The 24,384-nt window shown below is 51.4% G+C and overlaps 9 protein-coding genes across 9 annotated transcripts; 6 read left to right on the forward strand and 3 right to left on the reverse strand.

Annotated features, from left to right (window-relative positions):
• The first annotated feature begins 24 nt into the window (after positions 1-24).
• On the forward strand, positions 25-2,017 carry PV05_09519 (uncharacterized protein). The gene is made up of 3 exons (XM_013455861.1): positions 25-367; positions 416-1,515; positions 1,569-2,017. The coding sequence occupies exons 1-2, from the start codon at positions 221-223 to the stop codon at positions 998-1,000; spliced, it is 732 nt and encodes a 243-aa protein (XP_013311315.1). The 5' UTR covers positions 25-220; the 3' UTR covers positions 1,001-1,515; positions 1,569-2,017.
• Positions 1,998-4,446, forward strand: PV05_09520 (uncharacterized protein). Its single transcript, XM_013455862.1, has 5 exons — positions 1,998-2,782; positions 2,838-3,139; positions 3,195-3,277; positions 3,333-3,398; positions 3,454-4,446. Exons 1-5 carry the CDS (start codon positions 2,425-2,427, stop codon positions 4,256-4,258), a joined length of 1,614 nt encoding a protein of 537 aa, XP_013311316.1. The 5' UTR covers positions 1,998-2,424; the 3' UTR covers positions 4,259-4,446.
• Positions 4,447-5,350: 904 nt separating this feature from the next.
• On the forward strand, positions 5,351-7,752 carry PV05_09521 (uncharacterized protein). The gene is made up of 2 exons (XM_013455863.1): positions 5,351-5,629; positions 5,688-7,752. Exons 1-2 carry the CDS (start codon positions 5,513-5,515, stop codon positions 6,957-6,959), a joined length of 1,389 nt encoding a protein of 462 aa, XP_013311317.1. The 5' UTR covers positions 5,351-5,512; the 3' UTR covers positions 6,960-7,752.
• A 250-nt stretch (positions 7,753-8,002) lies between these two features.
• On the reverse strand, positions 8,003-10,610 carry PV05_09522 (uncharacterized protein; the record flags this gene model as incomplete). The annotated part of the gene is made up of 4 exons (XM_013455864.1): positions 8,003-8,953; positions 9,009-9,721; positions 9,776-10,055; positions 10,101-10,610. 4 exons carry the CDS (start codon positions 10,608-10,610, stop codon positions 8,003-8,005), a joined length of 2,454 nt encoding a protein of 817 aa, XP_013311318.1.
• Positions 10,611-10,746: 136 nt separating this feature from the next.
• On the reverse strand, positions 10,747-12,218 carry PV05_09523 (uncharacterized protein; the record flags this gene model as incomplete). Its single annotated transcript, XM_013455865.1, has 2 exons — positions 10,747-11,865; positions 11,916-12,218. The coding sequence occupies 2 exons, from the start codon at positions 12,216-12,218 to the stop codon at positions 10,747-10,749; spliced, it is 1,422 nt and encodes a 473-aa protein (XP_013311319.1).
• A 396-nt stretch (positions 12,219-12,614) lies between these two features.
• Positions 12,615-15,478, reverse strand: PV05_09524 (uncharacterized protein). The gene is made up of 2 exons (XM_013455866.1): positions 15,077-15,478; positions 12,615-14,956 (listed from the first exon to the last, which is right to left on the reverse strand). Exons 1-2 carry the CDS (start codon positions 15,137-15,139, stop codon positions 12,758-12,760), a joined length of 2,262 nt encoding a protein of 753 aa, XP_013311320.1. The 5' UTR covers positions 15,140-15,478; the 3' UTR covers positions 12,615-12,757.
• Positions 15,479-15,646: 168 nt separating this feature from the next.
• Positions 15,647-16,482, forward strand: PV05_09525 (uncharacterized protein). Its single transcript, XM_013455867.1, has one exon. The coding sequence runs from the start codon at positions 15,738-15,740 to the stop codon at positions 16,107-16,109; it is 372 nt and encodes a 123-aa protein (XP_013311321.1). The 5' UTR covers positions 15,647-15,737; the 3' UTR covers positions 16,110-16,482.
• Positions 16,483-18,691: 2,209 nt separating this feature from the next.
• PV05_09526 (uncharacterized protein) lies at positions 18,692-22,751 on the forward strand. The gene is made up of 2 exons (XM_013455868.1): positions 18,692-19,165; positions 19,224-22,751. The coding sequence occupies exons 1-2, from the start codon at positions 19,136-19,138 to the stop codon at positions 22,191-22,193; spliced, it is 3,000 nt and encodes a 999-aa protein (XP_013311322.1). The 5' UTR covers positions 18,692-19,135; the 3' UTR covers positions 22,194-22,751.
• A 246-nt stretch (positions 22,752-22,997) lies between these two features.
• On the forward strand, positions 22,998-24,376 carry PV05_09527 (uncharacterized protein). The gene is made up of 2 exons (XM_013455869.1): positions 22,998-23,598; positions 23,827-24,376. Exons 1-2 carry the CDS (start codon positions 23,282-23,284, stop codon positions 23,897-23,899), a joined length of 390 nt encoding a protein of 129 aa, XP_013311323.1. The 5' UTR covers positions 22,998-23,281; the 3' UTR covers positions 23,900-24,376.
• The last annotated feature ends 8 nt before the right edge of the window (positions 24,377-24,384 follow it).

A 24,384-nucleotide genomic window follows, 5' to 3' on the forward strand; every position in this document is an offset into this window, starting at 1 on the left:
TCGACATGTGGTACGGAGTACATCATACTCCCAATGCCCCCTTGATTATCCTCCTTCCAGCTTAACGCGGTGGATATTCGGGCATCTGAGACTTCCCAGCTGTAGCGGGCGAATGTGAAGGCCTGTAAGATCAGTTGCATATATAAAGCGTCCAGCGACGCGTCCATTCCGAGCAGGAACGTCTTCTCGACCTGACAATAACACACATAATAAGGGCGACATGGCTCTGTGGACAGGCTTTCCTGCCAGCATTGGACTGCCACAGAGATCAGATTCTTGTCCTGTGGTTCGCAAGCCGCTGAAATGCCGTGCTATGAGCGAAGACTTTGAGAGGAAACTATCCTGTCGGTTTATCATCCCGGATGAAGTACGAAAGGTTTCGACTGCTCCCGTTCGCAATTTCTAACGTTGATAGATCCTGTCCAAAGAGGCTGATCAGCCTTATGACGATTCAGTCTTAATGAAGATGCCGCACGAAATCCTCCTTACCATATACGACAGCTTGGCCCACGCCCCTTCTCAGGTTGCTCTGGCGTTGACCTGCAAACGAATGGGTACGGTTGCCAGAGACGTCCATCTACATCTGTCAGCCACCTCGCCGAAGTACGCTGGGTTCCTTCCGAAAAGCGTTTTCGACGTTCCTGACCTGATGGCACAACTGAAACCCTGGATGCCTGTCGATCTGCGTCTGTGCAATCACTGCTTGACAAATCGACCGTGCCATGAGGAGTACTGGAATGGAATTGTTGGTTGTGAGATTAGCAACTTTTGGATCCAGAAGACAGGGTGGAATTTCCATGATGCCAGCTGGCATAAGCAAGTCCACGATATCTGCCCTGCTTGCCATGTCAACTGTACCTTGAGCGACTACGTTGATTGCGACGGCTGCCGAGCCCTGGGTAGACTGGGCGACATCGATTGGACCAGAGTGTCCGACTCTTGGCGAAGGAGGACTGAGGCGGAGCTCAGGGCGGGTCATTTTGCGACGGGTCAGGCATGAAAGAGAAGCTGCCCTCATCCTCCGAGATCGAGCTTCCGTATGAGGTTGGCCGCGAGTGCGGTCGATGAGCTTCCATCGATATGCTGTACGTGGATCGTTGTGGCGGACTGGTTGACTTTTCACGTTGTCCTGGAGCATGCATGCTCGCGCAGCTAGAGTCGGCCGCTGCCCCAAGATGAGAAGTCGGCCCAGGTTGCGACCGGCACTACGCAACGACCAAGAATGAAGCGAGAAAGAGCCAATGATTCAGCATATTTTCCGACCTGGGGTCTATCACATCATCGTCAACCAATATAACTCATCAGACAAGTCTGAGTACTTGGATTGCTCGGCCATCAAAGTGGGCGTCCAAGTAACTCAGGGGTTGATGTTGTTGCCCACCCGCCAACGGCATATTCTCCGTTCATTCATAATAATGCGCAAATTTCGGCACAAAATACCGGCTTGGTGGTGTAGGAAAGTGAAGCCTTTTCCCTCAACACATGGCTCCTACTAACAGCATTACAGTTGGTTATGTAAGTGCCTACAACTGCAGTTTCGGTTGGACTATCGCTAATATCCTTCCCAGCACATCTCCTTAACATTTCACATACGGAGAAGGTCTTGAGTTCGAGCCTCAACCGAGTCAACTTTCTTTTTTGCCCCCTCTCCAAAGGGAGTATACAACTGAGGTGGACTCGGATGATTTTTCTTTTTTTCATGTTGGTGAGAATGAGGATGTGGTGCAGCTCTTGGCGAGGTGGAGCGTTGTGTTGATATCAGATGGATCTCTTCCGAGCCGACAGTGAAATTCTTTTGTACTCTACAACACGGCTATAATGGGACCAAACGTCGTTCAGATATCGACCATGAGGCGGCAGCCGAATGACCGTGGTGCAATCCTCTAGGCCGTGAGTTAGCTATAGGGCTGCAATAGAACACCAAAAGAGCGTTGTCCATTTGACATCCGAGTGAGTTAGAGTCGTCGTTGTGATTCCAGTCTACTTTTTAGTCACGTGAAGCGTGTTGCACCTCATCTGTCGAGAGAGCAGTTCGTCGAGTTCATTCAGAATCCACTACTCTGTTTGCCCTATCGCGGACTTTCAAGATGGTAATCTCTGTTTACCAGCAAGCTCGGAAGGCAGGATAACGCAAGGCTGAGACTACCTAGGTAGGTAGGCTACTAGGTTGACACTCCAAGCATTTGGATGCCCGGAGACTCGTTCTTCCGGGCGACTGTGGCTGCTGATTGTATCTAACAGTTAGGTGAGAGTGCTGGTGGTGCTGACCTAACAAGGGTGAAGACAGGCGCCAATCGGCAAATTCGCTCGCGCCAACTCGAACGATCTCACTCATTTCGAGGAGGCTTTCGAGGAGGCTCAATGTCAATCTCTAGATCATAATGACAACGAAACCTGCTCGATATTCATCGTCGACTTAAAGACATGCCGGGAGCCATCTTCATCAACTACGTGAATGGTGATCATCGCAACGATGTCGAACAGCAGCGGAGGATCTCCGCGCACGCTTCAGAACAGAAACAAGCCAGGCGAAAGGCAGCCTGTCGCAGGAAAAGAAATCTAGACGCCGCCACAGATCTTGCTGACACCCATGACTCGTGTATACAGAAATACAAGTGTCGACCTCCATCGCTGGATGTTCTGAATTCCTCAAGCATTGTCGCACAGCTCGGTTTCTACCATCAAGCCAGAAGCAATGCCTCAATCAAGAGCATTGAGTTCGACCCATACAGCACCTTCTCGACCATGGATGTTCCGGAACATCGCAGGATAGTGGACTACGGTACGCCGCCACATGAGTTCGTGAACTACCTCCCTACTGACGAGAGAGACTGAAGTCCTTCGATGCTACGCCCAAAGCATCCAACCACTTCAGCGAGCTTTAGGCTGCCTAGAAGATTCAACCAAGAAGAACTTCGCAATGGCATTGATGAGCCCAGAGCTCTTCTACGCCATAATGGCCATGGGTTGCGCTAGCTACGAAATGAAGCAGACCAAGATCATACCGGACAGCCCGTCACAGCGTGTTCTGCATTTCAAAGGCCTTGCGCTCCGAACACTCTCAGAGAAGCTACAAAAAGCCTTCGATCAGGTAGACATGTCGGCGGTCTTGGCCATTACCATGCTCATGGGACTCGATGCAAGCGGCCCACAGCGCAGTGATTGTGGTACTCATAGACTGACTACCAATCCAGATTTCGTATCAAGACGCCCAACCAGTAATGATCCATCGACGGGCCCTGCGTAAGTTGATCGCATGTCCGCCCGGACCTGGGACGTATGTTTGATGTTGCCTGTTCCGATGCATGTCGCATGCTAAAGTTGCTCTCTAGGCCGGATTGTAGTTCCTGGCTGATACACGAAAAGTTGACCCTCTTCAGAACGAACTACTTGTCCGAGTAAGGCTTCTGTTACACGAAGTAGTGTCCTACCAAGCTGACCATATCTTCACAGAGAAGAACCAGCGTGGTGCCTTGGCCCGGATGAGACTCTACTCAGCCCATTTCCATCATATCGACGCCAACCACTCCGGTATCCGAATTCATTCGAGCTTACTGCAACATTACAGGTCATTCCTGAGGGATTCCGCAGCATCGCACTCCTTGGAGGCCTGAGCGTCGAAGTGCTCGAGATAATCAAGCGGATGTACATGTTTACGAAAATCCTCGTCAAGGCTCGCACTCGCGCTCAATCTGTCAGTGAATCAGAATCCGCATATGTGATCGCCTACAGAGCAGAGAACGAATTCCACAATTGTATAGATTGCTTGCGTCGAATATCGCCCAACGAAAGACCAGTGAAGTCATCATCGAACGGCCCTCCGCCCATACTTGTCGAGCACGTCGTCTGCCTCGCACTCCTGACATTCTGCAATTGCGAATTTGGATGCATGATTCACGGATCACTCTTTAAGGCTGTTCAGGAGTCGTTGCTTGTAGCTATCAAGGGATGCGCTGTCCAGCTGGGGCAAGAGGACTGCATCATCTGGGCGCGGTCCGTCGCTCTGTGGGCTGCCTGCATCACAACGGGTCAACGTAGTCAGAGCGCAGAAGCTATTATCAGAGGTCTGGGCGAAGGGTATGGAAAGCACCTGTGTCTTGAAGAATACAGAGATATTCTTCGAAAGTTCCTTTGCACGGGAGACATGATGCTGGAATGCGAGCGAAGCTTTAAACGACCGATTGATCTGCCATCCATGAGCATTCCGCAGACGCCTTCAACAGGCTGGCGACCGACAATGAGGGAGCATAATGCATAACCTTCTCGGCCCAAGCAGAATGTTGCAAGCTCACATACTTTTTCCGATCTGAGCCACCATCCTTGCCTGCGTTTTGGCTCCAACAAGAGGCCGAAATTGCTAGCCTACCAGCCAACATTCAACTCCATCCTTGATTGATACCCTAATGATTGCTGTCTGATCAGCAACGACTACGGGCGGTCCTACTCTTAAGGACTCTGCTGTTGCAAATTCTTACCCCAAAAAGAATAAGTGAGATCAAGGCCCCTGCTGGCCTTCATCCAATCTACTTCAGGTCCGGACGATCTACCATCAACCGCCATCGGACTCTGTTCTTGTCTCCTCTTAACCGAAGCCACCAAACAGAACAATCTCAAGGACTATGTCTTAGGGATCCTGACCAGGTCCAGGTCTAAAGGTCACGACGATAGCGCCCACCCGGTTGCAGCTGGCAAACTAGCAGACTTTCTGCGTTTATCAAGGTACGTACTTGAATCGTCTTCGTGCGAAGACAGTGTCCGATCATGACCGTTCTAATCCGCGAAGCACTCCAAAGGCGACTTGTCCGGTATTACAGCATCAGCATTTCTGCTCAGCCCCGTCTCGTTGGCTGAGTACCCGTCATAATGGTGCGAAGGTCCTTCCTTGTTCGTTGGAGCAAGCGATTGAGCAACGAGGTTTGATGGCTGTGAGCAGAGAGGTGCACAATTCGAAGAGGGGCAACGAGGCATGCGCAGACAGGATCTAGAGGAAGGCTCTATGGCAAGCCGGATATTTCCAGCTGGAGAGTGGCACGAGGCTGAGAGATTGCTAGCTAAGATCGGGAGCGACATCAAGGCAGACGGGACAAAGGGATCTCGACCGTAGAAGGGTCAATACATACATAAGTAGGTTGTAGGTATGGGACGATTCAGTCAAATCCCAGTCACAGGTACTAGTATACGTGGTAGAGAGATTACCGGGACTTTGCCATCTTTACTACAGCCTTGTCCCTCGCACTGCCACCGTAGGCAGATCTCGGCTTAATAATTTCCCCCAGACCTCGGCATCACCCACATCGACTGTTAATTAATGCATCTACAAAGATATCCTCGATATCTTTACGCCCCCCACGTTTTATTGTTCATCATCCACAAAACTTGACTGTTCATCACCCTGCCTCGCCTGCGCTCTCGTTCTCTACTAGAATCCGTGGATGTGATATTTCCTATCTCGATCTCCGCCCAAGTTTACACCCTTTGCTATCAAGCTGGTTCACCGTCACAATCTCCAGCCATGGCCGATGCTCTCTGTGGCCCCTCCAATCCACTCCAGAACCTTCAAAAGCACACGCAAGTCGATCGCACACTTCAGCAAGACCGACTAGTCAGCTCCAGACAGTCTCCTGGCCAGGTATGCCGCACTCTCCCTATACCCGGGTGAGTCGGACAACTACTAACACCGTCTTCAGGGCTTCCGCACCGCCGACCCAAGAGTAGGCGCACTCGACGCCGACTTCTACGCTTTCGAAAATGCAGCGCCCAGTCCCCTCCAATTTCAACAGCCTGAATTCGCAAACACCCGCGCTGCTACGTTCTCGCCCCAACCGACCGTCGTACCGGGAGGATGGGCCGCCGACTTCCAGCGCCTGAACCTCCACGATCAGCCCATGCCCGCAGGCCAGTTCCGCACCGAAGCACCACTCATCAGGTCTACCATAGGAGGATGGCAAAACGAATTTATGCGACAGCGCTCCGGCGTAAGCTCGCCAGTGGCGCAGGGGAAGCAAGTCGCGCAAGACCAGCCGCAGTTTAACATGAACACCAACATGCCATATCTGAATTACTCTTCCCCCACATACCAGTCCAACGGCAGTGGAATGTATCAAGATGGTGGGTTTCAACAGCAACAGCAGCAACAGCCGCAAATGTCCATGGAACAGAAAGTTCAAATGTCTGATGTTGATTTCGACGCGGCTTTTCAAGAAGCGATTGCCCATGCGCAAGAGATGGACCAGCTAGGCCAGATGACCGACGTCTCAGAAACAATCGAGTCCTCAACTACATTTGAGCAAACAACAACCACAATGAAAATCGGCTCCGATGCCATCGAGTACCGGGAACAATCCGAACGCACCGCCGACCAAGATTCTCGTGACGCCGACGAACTCGCCCGCACGGCCGGACAATTACTCAGAAGCGTGAACTCCGAGACGAGCACGAAATTCCAAAACTCGCAATTCCTCGATCTGATGCGCCGCATTCGCGACAGGGAAGTGGAAGTTCAAAACAACGATCTTCATGATGTATCCACAGGCGCCGCGGCGACCACCCAGCCCGAATACCTCGACGGAATTCGAGCCGAGCTACAACACCAACACCAAAACCAATACCAACAACAAGAACCGTCCTCGTCCTCCCAACCACAGCAAGAGCAATCATCGCACTTTGAATTTCCCGACATGGACGCGGTCTACGCACCCGCCAACATCGGCCGCAACTCGCCTTACACGAACTACGGCTTCGAGGACGACGTATACCCACCCGTCGCGATGCAGCCGCAGCGGCAGGTCGACGACGTGCACCCAGGCGGCCGCTGGTACCCGGATCAGAGTCCACAGATGAAGACCTCGGAGCTTGCCGTGGGCGGTGGAGACGGTACGAGCAGTATCGAGAAGATCATATCAACGAGCGATTTCGAGAATGTCGATGAGAATCCAAGCCTGGCGAGACGGTTTACTTAGGTAGTGGAACCGACTTCGACACTGCTGCCGACAGGGGCCGCTGGACAATGGGGAAGTGGAAGTAATAATGACGAGGAGGCTTCGGCTCTGGCTGCTGTCTCTCGCTAAGGGTTTTGGCCACATTCGAGGCTTCCGAGTCGAAGCTTTCGATCCCGAAAGACGGTCATGACTGCATGGAAATGCTACACGAGCGCCCTGGCGAAACGTGCAGTGCAACTATTGAACGGAGGACTACCGATCACTCTTGGAAACGGAGATGGGGATGAGGCAACTCGTATTGACCTTGCAAGACCCGACTCTCCTCTTTCTACCAATCATCAGATCGAAACTATAACCACACCCACACCTGCCTGCGTCAGGAACTCGATGGACACGAAGAGGTGGTGTTGTAAGGCATACGCACAATGTCCATGTGCCTGAGGTCAGGTATCTTGTTAGCAGCCCATCCCGTCGCCCAAAAATGGGCAGGAAGGACAAAAAATGAAGATCAAGTGGTGGTGAAAGTGAAAACGTGCTGAGAGAGAGAGAGTTCAGCTCGGCGTAGCGTCCTCATTTCTCATTAGCTCCACTTGCGAAATTTTGACTGAGTCCTCGGTGTTGGGTGATGAAAATCGAAATACCTGCCTAATCGGGAATATAGACTACCGCTTTAGGCAATATATTTCGTCGTCTTTCAGGCGCCGGGGCACCAACCGTAGGATCCCAATCGTAGCCAAACTGAGTGCCATACTGGAACTCAGGCGAAAGGGAGCGAAATCACCGAAGCTGGAATAAATTTTGATAAATTCGTTCATACAGTATTCTTGTGTCTGTCACTCAGCGCTGTGCTATCTGACCACCTTAAGGTAGTGACTGATCACTTCAGACACGACCCTTCTCGTGTCCCCAGCCATTGACTCTGATCGACTGAGCCTTTCAGCTTGAATCGCGCCTCGGTTTACGAAGCACCCGTACCTGTTCTTGTCTCCAAGTTGTCAAGCGCTCTTCGCTCCAATGTAACCAATAGACACTGCAACCATTTTGACGGTTCTGATCTGTCGAACTCAGCACCAGAACACAAACGGTCCTCTCTCCAACTTGTGATGACGCTTCACGGTTGCGTTTGCGTTTGCCTTTCCCTTCGCCTTAGCTCCGGTTTGAGAGGCACCCTGCGAGCCCGAAACACCACCATTCCCATCATCGTCCACATCCATAGCACCACTTCCATCTCCGTCGTCATCTGGGGTCTCATCTTCCAGAGTCTGCCCATCTTCATCCACTTCCATGCCAGGCGAACCCTCACCATTTAGTCCACATCTCCACCATCTACCCATCATGATCTTTCCGCCAGGTAGAAGGACACCTTCATACGCATAGGCATATTCCATATCTTCCCACTGAAGATGCTCACTGATGCTGTACTTTTCTTCCAGCTCTGCGATGACAAACTTGTCCATTGAAGTGGAATTTCGGTAGATCGGGTTGCCTAACAACTTTTGCTTGAGTTGTTCCTTCCTCACTCTTTCAATCTCCTCGGGGTCGAGAGCTGGTGCTTGCTGTCCAGGCTGTACTTGGCCGATCTGGATCATTTGATTTGTCAGAGTCGTTCCAAAATTGCCACCATAGTTCCCCTCCTTGTATTCGAGGACATCAAGTAGGTATTCCGCAGTGGGTTTGTACATGACCATGACAATCCTACTCCATCCCGGGATGGTGGCATTGGGCTCGGTAATCTGATCTGGCCGTGGCTGGCTCTCGATCGGGTGAATGACACCACGGACTCGCAGGGCCATATATGGGTGATACTTTGGAAGACTCAGAACTGTTAGGGTTGCACCCGGCCTCGAGGACCCCTGACGTTGCATCTCGTGCAATTCAACAAACGGAGCAATGCCCCGGAAAGTGACACAGGATTCCAACCCTTCTGGAACGGTGTCCCTAAAAGCAGGAATGTCCTGGAATAGTGGAGGCCAGTTCATTAACTTGTTTTGTTCACTGATCAAAATGTCGAGTTTCTAATAAAAACGTGTTAGTAGAAAGCAAGGGAAGAATTGCGAAGAGATTGCTTACCATGGGATGAGCTGAGCTCCAATCTTCAGCATCGCTTTGGACTTCTTCCAAGTTTTGTCTCTTTTTCGGCCACGGATGCACAGAACTATAGTGTCCATACCACTCTTCTGCGATGGCTGGCAGCCTGTCTTTGAGCATATGGTCCCACTTCCGGGCAGTAATCCCTGCGTCGCACAGATCATTTGCCATTCCAGCGTACGTGTGTTCATCCAGGCTGTTCTTCTGTTCATGGTTGTTTGCCCGCAGAGAACCGCCAATAAGATGCCGACGCCAGAAGCCTCGGATGTGGAGTAGGGCATGTGTGTCAAGCTCGAATTCTGGGTAACTCGCTTTGGGGTTGCGTGGCCTCAGGTTAGGAAACTTTATCCGTCGAGGTCGTGGAGACTCTTTTTTGGGAAGTCGACGGTAGAGTGTTGCGAAGGGTCGGTCCCAGTTGTAGACCACGACCAGGTTGTAATCGTCTCTTGCAGACTTGACGGCCAGAGCCATTGGGGAAGCTGGTGACAACACGAGGTGGGACAGGACAAGCTGTAAGGCGTCGAAGAGAGGATGTGGCTGGCCATACTTTTCACGACCCTTCTTCAGTGTCTTTGGAAAAAATGAGCACGATAAGAAGGTCAGCATCCATGGTGAATCCTGCGGCGACTCAAAAGCGCTCAGATTGAGGGATGTGAGAGGTGCGAGGAGGTATTTATTCGGCTGATTGAAAGTTTCTGGCGGGGATTAGATTGAGACTGTAGATGGATTGAGGTGACTGAGTTGCTTACCCAAGACCATGAATGTGAGATGCTCCAACTGGAAAAGTAGTCGTTCGTCTTTTTCATCATTGAAGGGGACGAATAGACGTAGTATGCAACCACGCTCTCGATACGCAGCCTCAAACTGCTCGTTTTTGGCCACAAAGGGATGATCCCACCTGAGCAGGAATCTTTCTCTCCAGATCGCGGAGTTTGCAGGTTTGAGGGCGTTTTTAAAGGTGGCGCAAGTGCGAACAAGCGCGTAGAGGTCTTTATCATCGGGAAGATTCGAGACAATTTGATTGAGGACCTGCAGGAGTCAGTGTATGTTGTTGGAGGAGCGTAGATAACTCACTTCAGTGGGCATCTCCTCAAATTTGCTGGAAAGCTGGAAATTAAGGCGTTGCTTTTTGGCCAGCGGTTTCTCGTCGCTCGGATCAGTCCCGGAGTCTTCGTCGTCAGAAATAAGTGAGATGATCTCTCGCTTGTGACCAATTGAACCACCAAGGTCCAGGTGCTTGAGTCCTCCCTTGAGAGACGAAGCCATGACGTTGTCGAGATCTGTTGGTGGGTCAGAGAGATCTGAGTCGAGATCAGAACAGGCATCGAATGCATTTGGACTCCGATACATCTCGACCAAGCTCGGGATTTGCATTTGCCGACACCGAAAACAGGGGAAAGGACCAAGTACCAACGCAAAACCGAGGTGCGGCAGAACAGTCTGCAAAACAGTTGGGAAGTGCACGACAACGATCAAGAAATGTGTATGTCTGTTTGGGTACAAATTCCATTCAGTGCACCACAGATCGGTTTCCGGCCTCAGGTTCCACCAGTGACATGCAGTGAATATCACCCGGCCATGCATCTGCCATATATCAAGGTATAAAATCTCTGTGCTCTCCTCTGTGCCCGGGAGTAAAACAACCGGCGCCTTCGCAATGGTTCAAAATAGGCCAGATGAATGTGTTCGTCAGGTCGGTAGGTGCCATCGTTGTTCAAAATCATAGAACCAGGGCCACAAGAGCCAACAGGTATGAAAGAATGCCAGCACCTGAGGACAACGGCGGTCCCATGCCATTTGCAGTGCCACTCGCTGTTGCTGATGGCGATGGTCCTGGAATAGTGGCTCCCGAGGATTTCGACACCAGATACACCTCGCCCGAAGCATCTGACGAGACATATATTCGTCCCTGGGAGTCAATTACCATTCCAGCAGGACGAAAGCAGTCGTCAGGACATTTCGAATTATCCTGGTTGGCAAAGACATCGCGGGCTGCGGTCTGGCTCTGAAGGACATCCACGGGTTCCCCATTCTGCTTGAATGCAACTACTGACACTTTATACCCGACCGGTTGAGTGCGATCCCAACTACCGTGGAAGCTGACCCAGGCCTCTGTACCGCTGTTGTTGAATTTGATGTCGAGAGGTGCCATATGTGCCTGAAAGACCAGGCGGGCCGGTAGTTGCTGAGCGCAATAAGCATCTGTTCGATTCTGGTTGTTGGAAGCAGGAGAAGCATCGATTGCATATTGACTTCCCACAGTCAAGTTGCCATTGTCGGGAAGGTCAGAGACGCCCCATGCAGAGAAACACCATGGATAGCCAAAGTTGCCTCCTTGTGGTGCATATGCCTTGCCATTGAGGTATCCCAGGAAGTTCATCTCTTCTGCTGGATTGTCCTCGTGGATATCAACACCCATTCTTGTCAATTGGTCTGCCGAATTCTCCACAGTATAGATACCTCCACTGCCCGGATGCTCTGCAACTCCAACATCATTCCTCAAGCCCCATCCTAGACGCAGGCCGTCGGCATCGAAGTCATACACTCCTGTAAGGTTGTTCAGGTTGAAGGCCTTGACTTGGGAATGACCAGAACTCAGACTGGCAGCATCGAAGTCAATGTTGGAGGTACTGCCCCTTGTGACCACAAGCATGCCCGGAGCCTTCTGAGACAGCATCAATGTTCTTGTAGTATGGTCGTTGGTGGTCATGTTTGCCACGATGGTCGCTCGGTTCGACACCGTCCTGGCCGAATCATCGTAGCTCCAAGAATAGACCTCTTCAGCAGAGGACGCATACAAAATTCTGCCATCGTTCGACAACTCGATGCCGTGGTTAAGCTAAAACACGTGAGCAATCATGGAGCTTTGCTGACTGGCGCCGCACGTACATTCAAGCTGGGCGTCACATCAGAAGACGTTCCAACTGTTACACAACCATTGTTCTCGTCCACTGTGTGGGCTGAAACAACGCCTCTTCCTTGTTCCACCACCAGCAAATTTCCAGCGTTGTCAAGAAGGATACCACGAGGTTTTGACAGTCCGGTCGCCACAACTTGCACATGAAATCCTGAAGCAACTGAAGGCTTGATGGCGCCGGAAGGTGCTGGCCCACAGCTGGAGGAGGACTGAGCATGCGACAGCGAAGGTAGGAGGGCGAGCGCCGTCGTGAGGTGAATGAACGGTGTCTTCATGTCTGTGATCGGTGACGAGCTAGACGGTTATCGATCTAAGGAGGGCGTGTCAAAGAAAAGCTGTGGGAGCCCATACGACAAGAGGCTCTACAGCGACACATAGCAGGAAATAAAGCGGGAAGAGTCATCATATATACTGACGGCAAGGACCTTCTGGCCAAGGCATTGAGCACACAAACAATGATCTCGATGATCTCATTTCTGTCACTTCCTGCACTTCTCAAACTGCGCCAAAACAAGGGGAGAAGCTCCGGAGTTCCTCCGGGCACAAATGTCGCCGTGTCACAGACTCCGAACATTCACGCTACAAAACATCCATTAACCAACCCAGTTCATCGAGCATGTCACAAAACAGCAAAGAAGGATCTTATCACAATGACTGGGGGCCTTGGACTTGCACAGCCGAATGGACGCGTCATTATGTCCATGGAAAAATCATCATTGGGAGAAGCTCAAGTCCTGTGAAGGCTTGTGCTGCACATGGACGAGTATGCTTCACGACCTAGGTACCTAGGTAGCTAGGCTCTATCAAGACCGTCTCAATGGGCTTGGACAACTCCAGCCTCATTTGCTTGCGCAGTAATCTTCTTCTTGTATGCATTGACATCGCCAGGGAATTTCTCCACTGTGCCTTTGTCGCATACCCACAGACTGGTGCACACATTCTGTAGCATCGTGACATCGTGACTGACCATCAAGACTCCTCCTTGAAACTGCCGCAAGGCAGAGGAAAGGGCATCCATGGCCTCAATATCCAAATGATTGGACGGTTCATCAAGGACCAGGATATGCGGGTTGGTCAATGACAAACAAGCAAATGCAACCCGAGATTTCTGACCACCAGACAGTAGGTCAAGCTTCTGTAGACCCGTCATACCTGTGATACCAAAGGCTCCCAGGTGGCGGCGGTATTCTTCATCTGTCTTGCCTGGATAAGTCTTCTGCATAAATCCCACTGCAGAGGTATTCATGTCTAAAGCATCTACATGATGCTGCGCAAAATATCCAATACGAAGCCGGGGATTTTGTGATATAAGCCCAGTCGTAGGTTGCAGTTGTCCCGTCAAGAGTTTGAGGACCGTCGTCTTGCCTGCACCGTTCGGCCCCACTATACCAATTCGCGAATCGAGCTGGACGTCCAGGTCAACGCCATGAAGAAGCGGTTTATCCTTGGTGTAGCCAAAAGAGACATGTGTCATCTGGATAATCGGAGGCGACAGTTTCTCCACGTCCGGAAACTTGAAGTGAACTTGATATTCTGCCTCAGGAGGCTCAAGCACCGGCATCCGTTCCAGTTTCTTGATACGGGACTGTGCCTCTGATGACTTGGCAGCGTTATATCGGAATTTATCGATGAATGCCTGCAAATGAGCCCGCTGTGCCATTTGATTCTCATATTCGCGTTTGGCGTTCTTTCTTCGTTCCTCCTTAGTGGCGTAAAACGAATCGAAGTTGGCGCCTTTATAGTAGTCTAATCTCTCAGAATGCTGGTGAATAATATCCGTCGCCACCTCATTCAGGAATGCTCGATCGTGAGAGACGACCAGGATAGTGCTAGGGTAGGTCTGCAAGTAATTGGCCAAGAAGGTGATGGACGGCACATCCAACATGTTGGACGGTTCGTCGAGTAACAACAGATCCGGCTCGCAAAACAGTGCTCGAGCCAGAGCCAATCTCATGCGCCAACCACCAGAGAAAGTCTTGGTTGCGTATTGTTGACGTTCTGGGGAAAATCCCAAACCAGCTAAAATGCTAGCTGCTCTTGGTTCGGCTTTATCAGATTCCATCTCGCTGAGCTTAGCTTGGATATCTCCGAGCGTCGTGTCAAGACCGTCCTTTTCTTTATCGAGCCGAGCAGCATCTTTGGATGTGTCAGCCAGTGTCGATCTTTCCGCCTCAAGAGCAGCAAGCTGTTTGGTGATCTTGTCTTGCTCAGCCAATAAATGTTTCCGCCACACGTCAGCATCTAGGACTGCCTGAAGAGCAGGTGTGTCATCTCCCATGATCTCTTGCTCAACATGAAGGATCGAGATGTGAGTTGGGATGGCGATCTCACGCCGACTCAAAGCACGAAGAAGCGTAGATTTACCGATACCGTTTTGACCTACCAGACCGTACCGTCTGCCGTAGGCGAGTGTCAGCGAGGTGTCCGTCAGGATGCGCTTGCCACCTATAGAAACATCAATTCCATCGACCTTGATATCTTTGCTCTTCGACTGCGAATCGCCTCCAAGTTGGAGAGGATTGACAGCCATGAAAAACTCTTCGTAGGACTGAGTGCTGTCCGGTTGCTCAAGCAACCGAGACGCTTCATATTCAACGTTTTTCATGGTCTTCTTGTCTTGCTTTGCTCGAATCTTCCGCTCGGCCTTCTCGAGTTTCTTCTTGTCCACCTTGGACTCCACCTTGCGAGCATTGGCAGCTTCCAGGTCGATGCCACCACTAGTCAAGCCTAAAGTAGAAGAAATGTTCCGCTGTGAGCTGACTTGAATGGTCTGGTCGAGCTTTTTGGCAGCGAAAGGCATCTGCCGCCGCTCGGGGTCGACTCCATTGGCATCTCCTAGCCTAGCAATGAATTTTTGAATTAAATTCCGAATAGCAGCTTGATTCTGTTCGGAGAAATTGCCTGAGGCTGAGACCAGCAGTTCAGTGATGGTTTCAAGAGCCTCAGCCAGCGGAGACTGTGCAGTAGGATCATCCTCGGAGAAAAAGAGCTTCGATGCATGGTTGAGATACCCCTAATGAAAGTGTTAGTGCGGAATTCGCTCCTTCAACGACTGTACCTGTAACAAAATCTGCCCCTCTCTATAGACAGACGATCTCTTGGGGTTGAAACGTTGGACAGGGTGTTCACTTACTACAGAGTAATCGGAAAGGACGTGGTCGATGTTGGGTATCTGAGCTTGGATTTCGGCCTCCATTGCGGAGTGGAGGTAATTCGAGCCGAGGTGGCCTGAGAAGAGCCAACTGCTGAATTCGGTTGAGAGCGCAGTTTTCGACCGTCTAGCAAGATAGAAACCAGACTAGACAGGGTATTGAGGCGGCGCTTCAGATGAAGGACTTTTGCCGCAGGGTAAAGTTGTAAGGATTCGGTGTGGCGATGCTACCAGCCCACGAAACCTTTCCCACCACCTGTCCCAGGAGAGCAAACCAGCTGGCAGCTCCTGTTGTGAGATAGGGTACTAGACCTCTGATAACCCGTGTAGAAGCCGAGTTCCAGAACCTCAGACTCGTAGAACCGTTAAGATGTTGTGCAATTGGACCGTCTCGCTACTCAGATGAAGTTGCAAAAAAGCCGGCTAAGTTTCATGTCTTGCAGTCTGGGCAGTCTAACCATACTTGGACTAGTGCATTAGATGTGTTCCATAGTATTCCTGTGACTCGCCTTGGTCTTCATGGGTCTTCCTGAGACCTTCTCCGATCTGCCTCAAGCTTCCCGTGGCGCGTCGACGGCCAGCCATACAGCAACTTTGATGTTGCATACACTGGCCAACGTGTCAGGATCTCACCTGTGCAGTAATGGCCTGCCTGATACAGGATCTGGACCGCCTACAGTCAGAGAAGCGAGTCAGCCACCTACCAGACCATCCTGCGTACGGCAACTCCCCACGTTCCTACCAGGGCGGGCATGGATGCAGGAATTCCAGGGAAAGGCCTCGCTTGAAATACGCACTAGAACAGCGCGGACGATCCGGAAAGACTGCAGATGCCGCTGTTGACAGCTGCTGCTGCGTTTGGGACCTGCCAACGCTTCCCCAGTCTGACTGTCGACCGGGAGCATCGAAAAACAAAACCAGGATCAAGTTGAAGGACATTGGGCTGGCGTCCCCATCTTGTTGCTTCCTTCGCTTCACTTTGCATCTTGACGACATCACAACAGCACATGCCTGAGGCTTCAATTCGTCCAAGTTCGCACGTGGGCCTATATCGGTGAGACAACAGTCACCCAACAGAGTTTGGACACCCAGGTCCGTTCCGGAGAAGGTTGCCCGCCTCGCACAAGCTTATATACCATACATTATATATGCAGTTATTTGCTGGTTACGGACTGCATACTCGGTGACCATGACAGATCCGAGCTTTGAAAGTGTCAGTGGCAAGTTTGTCTCCAAGCGAGGCCTGTCCTGTTTGTTCTTCCCGCCTCTTGGGAAGAAGGCGTAACTTCAGGTCGACAACCCCGCATCTAGTCTTTGGTGGTCGCCTGTGCAAGGCGTTGTGAGCATCGTCTGTACTATGGTATGATTGGTAATACTGGTATCGATCCTGTAATGCCGCTAGCTTGCCAACCCGTAATGTGCGGGGATGTCGATAAGCCCTAGCTGGCTCGAACTCTAGGATCCTTGCGTATGCTGGATGAGAAATAACGTATCTATGCCCGTGAGATGGCCATGGGCTTTGGTGATTGGGTATCAGCTGGGCACCGCCACTCTGGCTACTGGCAGGTCGTCGGAGTCAGAATCCCACATCTTGCACAACTCTGAACCTTGAGCGCGTGCCCCTGCCAATGCACCACGTTACACGAGAAAACGTTCGATCACCGGCCATCATCTTCCAGAAGATCCGGTGCTGGGTTGGGCAAGTGTTACTTTGCCTTGGGCTGGATGTGTGTGATGTATGTGTGACCTGAGGGCTCCAGATTCTGGTTGTTACCTATCATTCAGGCATTTATCAGAAATTATGAGGTGCTCGAAGCGACAGACGACCACTATCAGACCGGACCACCAGTTCGGCCTAGATCCACGCACACGCAACACGCGACATCGACGCGAGATCTGACTTTGGGCGTATCAAAGCTGCCCATGTTGGAGCCTTCCGTCATCCCAAACCCCAGCGCATCGTGGCGCTTGCTGTGCCCTGTTTACGAACATGCGTCCTCCACCTCATGATTAGCTCGGCTTTTAGACGAGAGTCTACTCCAGCAGCCAGCTCCAGAATTGACAGCCATTCGGCTTGCACCAGATCAAACGAACTTTTCGCGTCCCCACTGGCCCTGCTCGGCTTTCAACGTATCGAGCAATAATCGACTACAAACAGACCGACATGTTTTCCGTTGTTTGGCCGTTTCCGTAAGCGGGCAGAGGAAGAGCGTGAGACACAACGCCTGTGGGCAAGTGTGGGTTGTCTGATTCCACAACAACAATGCTTGCCGCATCCACCATTCAACTTTGTTATCCGATTGACCGGCCGTTTACGTACACCCCAGTCGTGTTTATTCCAAGTTTATCTTCGCGTTTCATGTGCTGCTCCCTCGCTACTGCGGCTCCAGCGTCGTTTTCGCTCTACCTCGGATCTGACTCCATCGTTGGCGTTCTTCAGCTCTGGCAAGTTTTGCTTTTCGGTCCATGGCGAGGAGCTCTAATGCATGCATTGAGTCATGGAGGACAGAAATTTGGCGGGGCATACAGTAGTTCCATCGGTCATACCGGAGGGTCGATCGTTCTTGACTTTCTCAAAATACACACACGAGCCATGCCGGAAGGAATGATGGACTGGGATAATGCTGGTTGTTTTGCTTTCGAATGGGCCGCCTGTTCTCCGGAAACCCGTCACAGAGCCCTGCACAGTCCCTTGTTTCCCGCCCGAGACGTTCTCTAACTTTACGAGGTACAACCCGGTCGACGGCTCGCCTTTGATGTACAAAACGGCAGTTTGCCAGGAATCACGACTCATTCTCAAGGAAGATATTTCCATAACTCCATGAATTATATCATGATCGGCTCGAGTGGTTCGATGATCCTCTACCTGCAACGATAAATAGGCGACAGCCAGCTGTTGTGGACAATGTCTGCGCAGTCTACTGCAATGCTCTTCCAGCCGCTTACCTTAGTTTGTCGAATGGGAGAGGATTTTACCTTGGACGGTTGATTCATGTAGGTTCCCTCGAGACATTGGGACGTCTGATATGGTCCAGGGTGGTACCACGCCTGATTGAGTTGGCGCTGGGGAGACAGTGCTCCAGAGCAAAAGTAGCATTGTGGTCACAGTACCTGTATCTCGCCGATGAATGATTTGTGAAGCGGCAGCCCGCAGTGAATAGTATAGTCCCAGTGCCGCCGCTACTGTCTAGATACTTGGTGGGACTGGTCATGAGGATGACAGAACATGGAGACGACGCAGGAAGACGCCATTTCTTTAGACTTTGTTGTCCATCATGTCACATTATTGTTGTCTTGCCCTGTGCAGTGTGCATGAAGTCGAGGGCTGGGGGTCGGATCTGCTCCAGGCTGAAAATGCCGGTTGATATTCTGACAGGACTCCCAAATAGTTACCCGGCGGGCGTGGCTGCGACTGACATGCACAGAAGAGGACTAATAAGACAGGACTTGCTTCACACTGATGAGCAGGCATCTGCCGTGTGTGGATGTGGGAGTGGATAGATGAGTTTCTAGCATGCCATCTAAGTAGATGATTCAATCAATCAATCATAATATGGGCCAAGGCCGCCCTGCCAGTCAAACTGCCTGCGCTTGTTGTTGCGGCCGCTCCTCTCGCTCTCCACTCTTTCACCTGCAGCCATACAACTGAACTCGAGCTGAGATTCCTCCTCTTGTTGAAACTCGTCTCCGTCCCCAGAGACATATTCTTTCTCGACTCTATCCCTTCCCTTGTGTCCACTGTTTTCGTTGTGCATGTCTTGAGCCTTAGTCTTTTTGCAGGACACTTCCTGGCCCTCCCCTCCATCCGTTCGCCGGCCTACCTGTCGCGTCTCCCTTTCCTCACCCGCGTCTATTCGGGAAATAACACCCCCCTTGCATTCACAAGCCTTCTAGAGCCTCCTCGACACTCGACAAGCCCGCTGCTCACTCTCTCGGAATCCCTGCAACTGATGGTCAACCCGCCATGAGGAGGTACCGTCCCAACGGCAACCAGAACATCTGGGCTGCGTCGCCTAGCGGGCATACGGCCTTTCAAACATAATGGAACACAACCAAGAGCACGTTGCCACGGTACAGAGACTCTTCTGCCTTCTACGTCTGACATAGACTGAACTGACTTCAATCTTAGCTATGTGCTGTTGGTACTGTCGGTATTGCAGCTGCTGGCCTGGCTCTGGGCATGAGTGATGGAGAATCATATCTCATAAAGCCGGGCAAGAGGAAGGCTCCTGGCTCGAGTGCTGCTCCACGGTCACCAATCTCTCCCGAAATTCCATATCCCCCACGTCCACAGACAAGCCAGCCTTCTCAAACTCCTCCTGCGCTGTCCGAACGAATTGAACGTCGGTTGTCAGCATCCCTACTACGAAGAAAAACCTTTCATGCCAATGCCCCGTCCGCCACCGAAAGTACGGGAGCAAACTCTCGTGAGAGTTCAGTCAGCAGACATGGGATACTTAGACCTTGGACGTCAGACAGAGATTCTTCTACAGAGCGAAAGGATGGCAGATCGGGTTCATCATGGCTGAGACGAATATCGAGCATGTCACGCGGGAAGCCTGGCAGCCCTGCCTCTTCTTCTTCACGGCTAGACGAGTCCCCACAGGCTTCACGACCTTCCTTCAATGACCTCGACCAACCTAACAAACTGGTCAAACGTTCGTCATCCAGACGAATGTTACATTCCGATCGTGAAACTCCTCCTGCCTTGCTAAGGCGGCCCGCTACCAGTCACCAAAGGTCTGCCACTTTATCCGGACCACCGTACACTCGACCGCTGACCACGGAATCCGTACTGGAGGCGGAATCATCGAGATACGTATCTCAAGCACCAGCATGGAGACCTTTCTTTGACTCTGGGTACGCACGAAAGAGATACTCCTCAGGCGGACAACGGGAGTCGTACGTCCGGACTGTCTCGGCGCCTCAACACCCTCCTACCCTTCTGATGGGTAACTCTGTAACACCTCGAGAGACTGAAGACCTCGAAGATGATCGACCAGTACCCTTCTCGGATCCCGTCGTGCCATCCGGCACACGACGGCATAAAATGCGTCGCCCGCTGGCTTCGATGAGGCGGGGGTTATCACAGAGGCATTTTACTGATCCAATAGTTCGAGTCAGCAAGCATGAAGCCTATGGGAGTATTGTCCCGCCGTCAGGGTTTCCTGGCTTGTCCCCCGCGTCTAACATTTCTGGCTTTGAAGTCGAGTTGCCCGTTGGCACCCCACAGTTCACTTCTAGTCCTCCTTCTTACGGACCTTCACAGCACCGCTTTAGCGTCCCCAAAAGAATGTCTGTTGCTCCCTCGGACCCGACGACAGCAAGCTCTGACAATGACACCCGGGTCTTCACGGATGATGACTCTATGGACTTTCACAGCGACACTGCCTACGATTCATTGGCCACTCGAGCTACAGCAAGCAGCCACTCTGGTTTTCGTCAACCCAAAATCGAGACGATATTTGACGAGATGCCGGTGGATCGACAGCCAGACCAGACTGCTGGCATTGAGTATCTGATGCAGAAAGCTACATTGGAGGAGTTGCCCTCGAATCCGAGGGAAGGAATGGAGCACAACAAGAACCTAGGCATAGGTATTTCAGGAATCCACGGTCATGAGACGACGAAAGGCGTCACCCCGGACCAGGCATCCACTCCGGTAAAGGATCCCTTGGCTGAGACGGAGGATTCTGTTTCAACACCAGTACCCAAAAAGTCAAAGCGAAACGGCCCCATTTTGAATTCGTCCCCTCCCTCAATAGGCTCTTTTCCTCGCGCTCGTCATGAGGAGCCAGAATTGCCTCAAATGATGGATGTCGACGAAGAGGATATCGAGTGGTCACCGAAATCTGATGATAACAAGCTTGAACTAAGAAGCTCTCTGCTCTCGGGCCAGCTGCAGGTTTGTTTTGATCAAGCACTCGACCATGACTTCGATGAGCAACAATCAACCAAACGATCATCAATCTTCGACTGGTCTGAGCACCAAAAGCTAGGAAGTGACCAATCTGATGGGGTTAGTCCGAGACCGAAGACTGTACATGGCAAGCATGGCAACAACCTTGCTCGTAGTCGGGCTTCTGGACGGAAAAGTAATGCAGCCATGCACCTTCGAAGTCAAAGTGTTCCAGTCAACCGAGACAGTCTGACTGAGGCTGATCTACCATCGTCTGCTTCCAAATTTGGTACCTGGGCTCTCGGAAATAAGCCTGTCAGCGAAGAATGGAGTGACGACTTCGAATTCGACGACGGAGAGGAAACCCAAGAGATTGTCGAGGCCCCTAGCGATGACAGAGCGAAGAATCGAGAGTCTCTTCGCAGCAGTGTCCGGGTTCCCCAGTCGATCATGGACCGTCAGCAGAGCGTGCACATCCAATTTGGTCAGGTCAGAGAATTCATGCTCCTGGTGGAAGAATTGAAGAGATTGCGAGTTAGAGGCATCGATCTAGGTCTGGTCAGGAGCCATTCGAGACAACTATGGGAAGATGCAGTGAGTATCATCGACTTGGCAACGCTGAACGAGGATGAAGATAATGCACCACGACCGTCTTCCCCAGTGTCATCAGATATTTTTGGGGACGAGACTCCACCTCAGAAACGCGTGGAGGACGAGGGTGGGAAGATAGAACTGGGACGAACAATTAATCGACGTTCAATCTCCAGTCCTGGCACACCTCCCTATGGACGACCTCGTGGTGAGAGTTTGCAGACTAAGAACTTCCTGCAGACCATTCACCAAAGTCGGAACGGAATTGAATCCTCACCAGCACAACAAAGTCGGGAGAAGTTGCCATTCGACACGCAAGATCTGAAAGATCTCGTGGTAAGAGCTGGAGTCATCACCCGTGCATTGAAAGAGATTGTTCGAAAAGCCGAAGGAGTGTCTGTCAGCCCCGAAAAGCCGGCTCTAAAATTCCAAGATCCGATGTTTCGTCAGATTTTTGATCCTCCCGATGCATCACCCAGTCCAGGTTTCAAAAAACCTAGTCTACCAAAGAGTAGAAGTGCCAACAGCTATCTTGACGGAGCCGGCAGCGCCCCTGATCACGAACTTTCCTCACCTCTAAGTTTTACCAAAGTTGTGGAGGCCAACTGAAGGCGATTTCTCCCTTTTTTTTCCTTGTGCAGCATTGTACAGTATGACGGAACGGCGTTTATGAAACAAAAGCCCTCGGGAATGATCGAGAGCGATGCCTCGGAAGGCGTTACTCCATTTGCAGCATTTTCTTGCGGCTTGGGCATTGGCGGACCTTGGAAAAGAGTACCAAAAGGAAGAGAAATTGGGCCTTGTAATAGTCGAAACGAGTCCAATGACCTGGCATGGCATTTGTCGATGTTTTGACGATTCGCATGGAGGAGTTCGAAGGTGGGAAAATTGGGCTTTCCAGCGCGAAAGCAGATGTTGGGAGGATCGCCTGTCTTCATTTTCTCTTTCCGTACACGAGATTCAAGATACGGCCCTGCACACAAAGCGAAAGCAACGAAGACTAGATTCCTAGCATGCGATCTGAATGTGATCCGGACCCCAAGTTGATTGGTGTGTAGTTGCCGTGCATTGGACTGGGGTGGTTATTGTTATGCGTCTATGCAGTCGGTGATGCCGTGATTGAGCAGCGGATATCTCATGCACACAATGGTAGGGGTCGCTGTGGCATTCCATATAAAGATTGTTATTTCAAGGTTTCCACGACGGTAGATGTCTTTTTGGAGGTTAACGTGGACAAGTAAATGGAAGGGAGGACAGTTTGCCGTCGAGCCCGTGTAGCCGTAAACGATGTCCATTGCTCAGATGCCCATTGCTCCAATCCCTGCGATGGATGGGGAAGCTCCGTGGCTCCCAAACCGGTCTTGGCATTACTGGTCCTCAACCTCGACTTCACCGTGGTCAGAGGTACACATTGCCATTCAACACCTCCGAACGCCACACTCCCACATCCTTCTACCTGCACGAAGCCGTGAATAGCTGCAGCAAGAGTCGGAGACGCCGGTCTTGACAATCTCGACGATCTTGACGGCTCGAGCCTGCGCTGTGTACCGATCACGGCCCCTTTGCATCCTTCACCTCTCCCCACGTCAGCGTTTCAATTCGACGTCTCGCACTTCGACTCGGCAAAGTCTGCATACGACTGCAAGCTCTCTTAAGAAGTGAGTAGAGCGAGGGAAAAGAAGAAAGGAAACGCAAACATGTTCACCCGCCTCCCCCGCCTCGCTGCGCGCAGCTCGCAGACCATTCTGTCCTCCACAGCTCGAACACCATTGACCGCACGAGCGACATCACAAACAGCCCTCCGTCTTGCAAGTACACATTCAGCTCAGGACGACCACGGACACGGCAGCGGTGGTCACGGACATGATGACCACTTTGATCCTCCTGGTGGGTGGCTCTGGGGCCAACGACCGGGCGAAAAGTACGAGAAGGAAGGGTGGGAAGGACTTGCGTGGGTGTTTGTTGCGAGTTGGGTGGTTGCCATTGCGGCGTACACGATGAAGGAGGATACTTCGTACGTTGCCCTGCCTTCTTGTTTTTCGCTTTTGCATTCGCTTGTGGCTTGGTTTACTTTTTATGGCGGGGTTGGGTTGCATGGAAGTGTGGCAACTACTACTACTGAAGAGGAGGCGATCGAAAAGAATAAGCGTTATGGACGTAACGAGCCACTCCATCTTCCATGATACATCAGCTTTGTTGTGAGAGGAGAGGGCCAGATTGTGCTAACGATTGTGATTGACAGGATACAAACATGGGCACTCGAAGAGGCGAGAAGACGACTGGAGAAAGAGGGGTTTTATGATGAGTCGAAATAAGCAAACACGCTGGTAGCAGAGAAACCAGGGTGATCGATTGGAGGGGTTGACTCGTAGATAATGACCGCTGGGGTTGTCGCGTCTTTTTATGCTTGCGACTTTGCTTTTACGGGTTCCGGAGGGAATACTGATTAGACCATCTATTTACAAGGCTCAAAACAACCCTTTGAAGAAAGGCTCGAGTGGTTGGAAGAAATGCCGGTCACTTGAACGGGCGGGCAAGATCAGATTATTCCAATACCAAGGCGAGTGTAGACAGAGTCATTGCTCTTGCTGCTGCTGCTGCTGCTGCTCGAGAGAGAGAGAGATCGTGACTATGTGTCCGGTTTGCATTTCTCTGATGAAAGAATGCTTGCTTCCTGTACATATGAGTTCGAGGCCGTCCCTCCGGCCGGAATGGAGGATTATGCCACCCAGGCCCCAACAATATGAGCATCGTGAGGGCCGCAATGAGTATCGAGACCTCTTTCTTAGCCGACTTCCGG

Source organism: Exophiala xenobiotica (genome assembly GCF_000835505.1).
Source record: "Exophiala xenobiotica strain CBS 118157 unplaced genomic scaffold supercont1.6, whole genome shotgun sequence".
NCBI classification, from domain to species: Eukaryota; Fungi; Ascomycota; class Eurotiomycetes; order Chaetothyriales; family Herpotrichiellaceae; genus Exophiala; species Exophiala xenobiotica.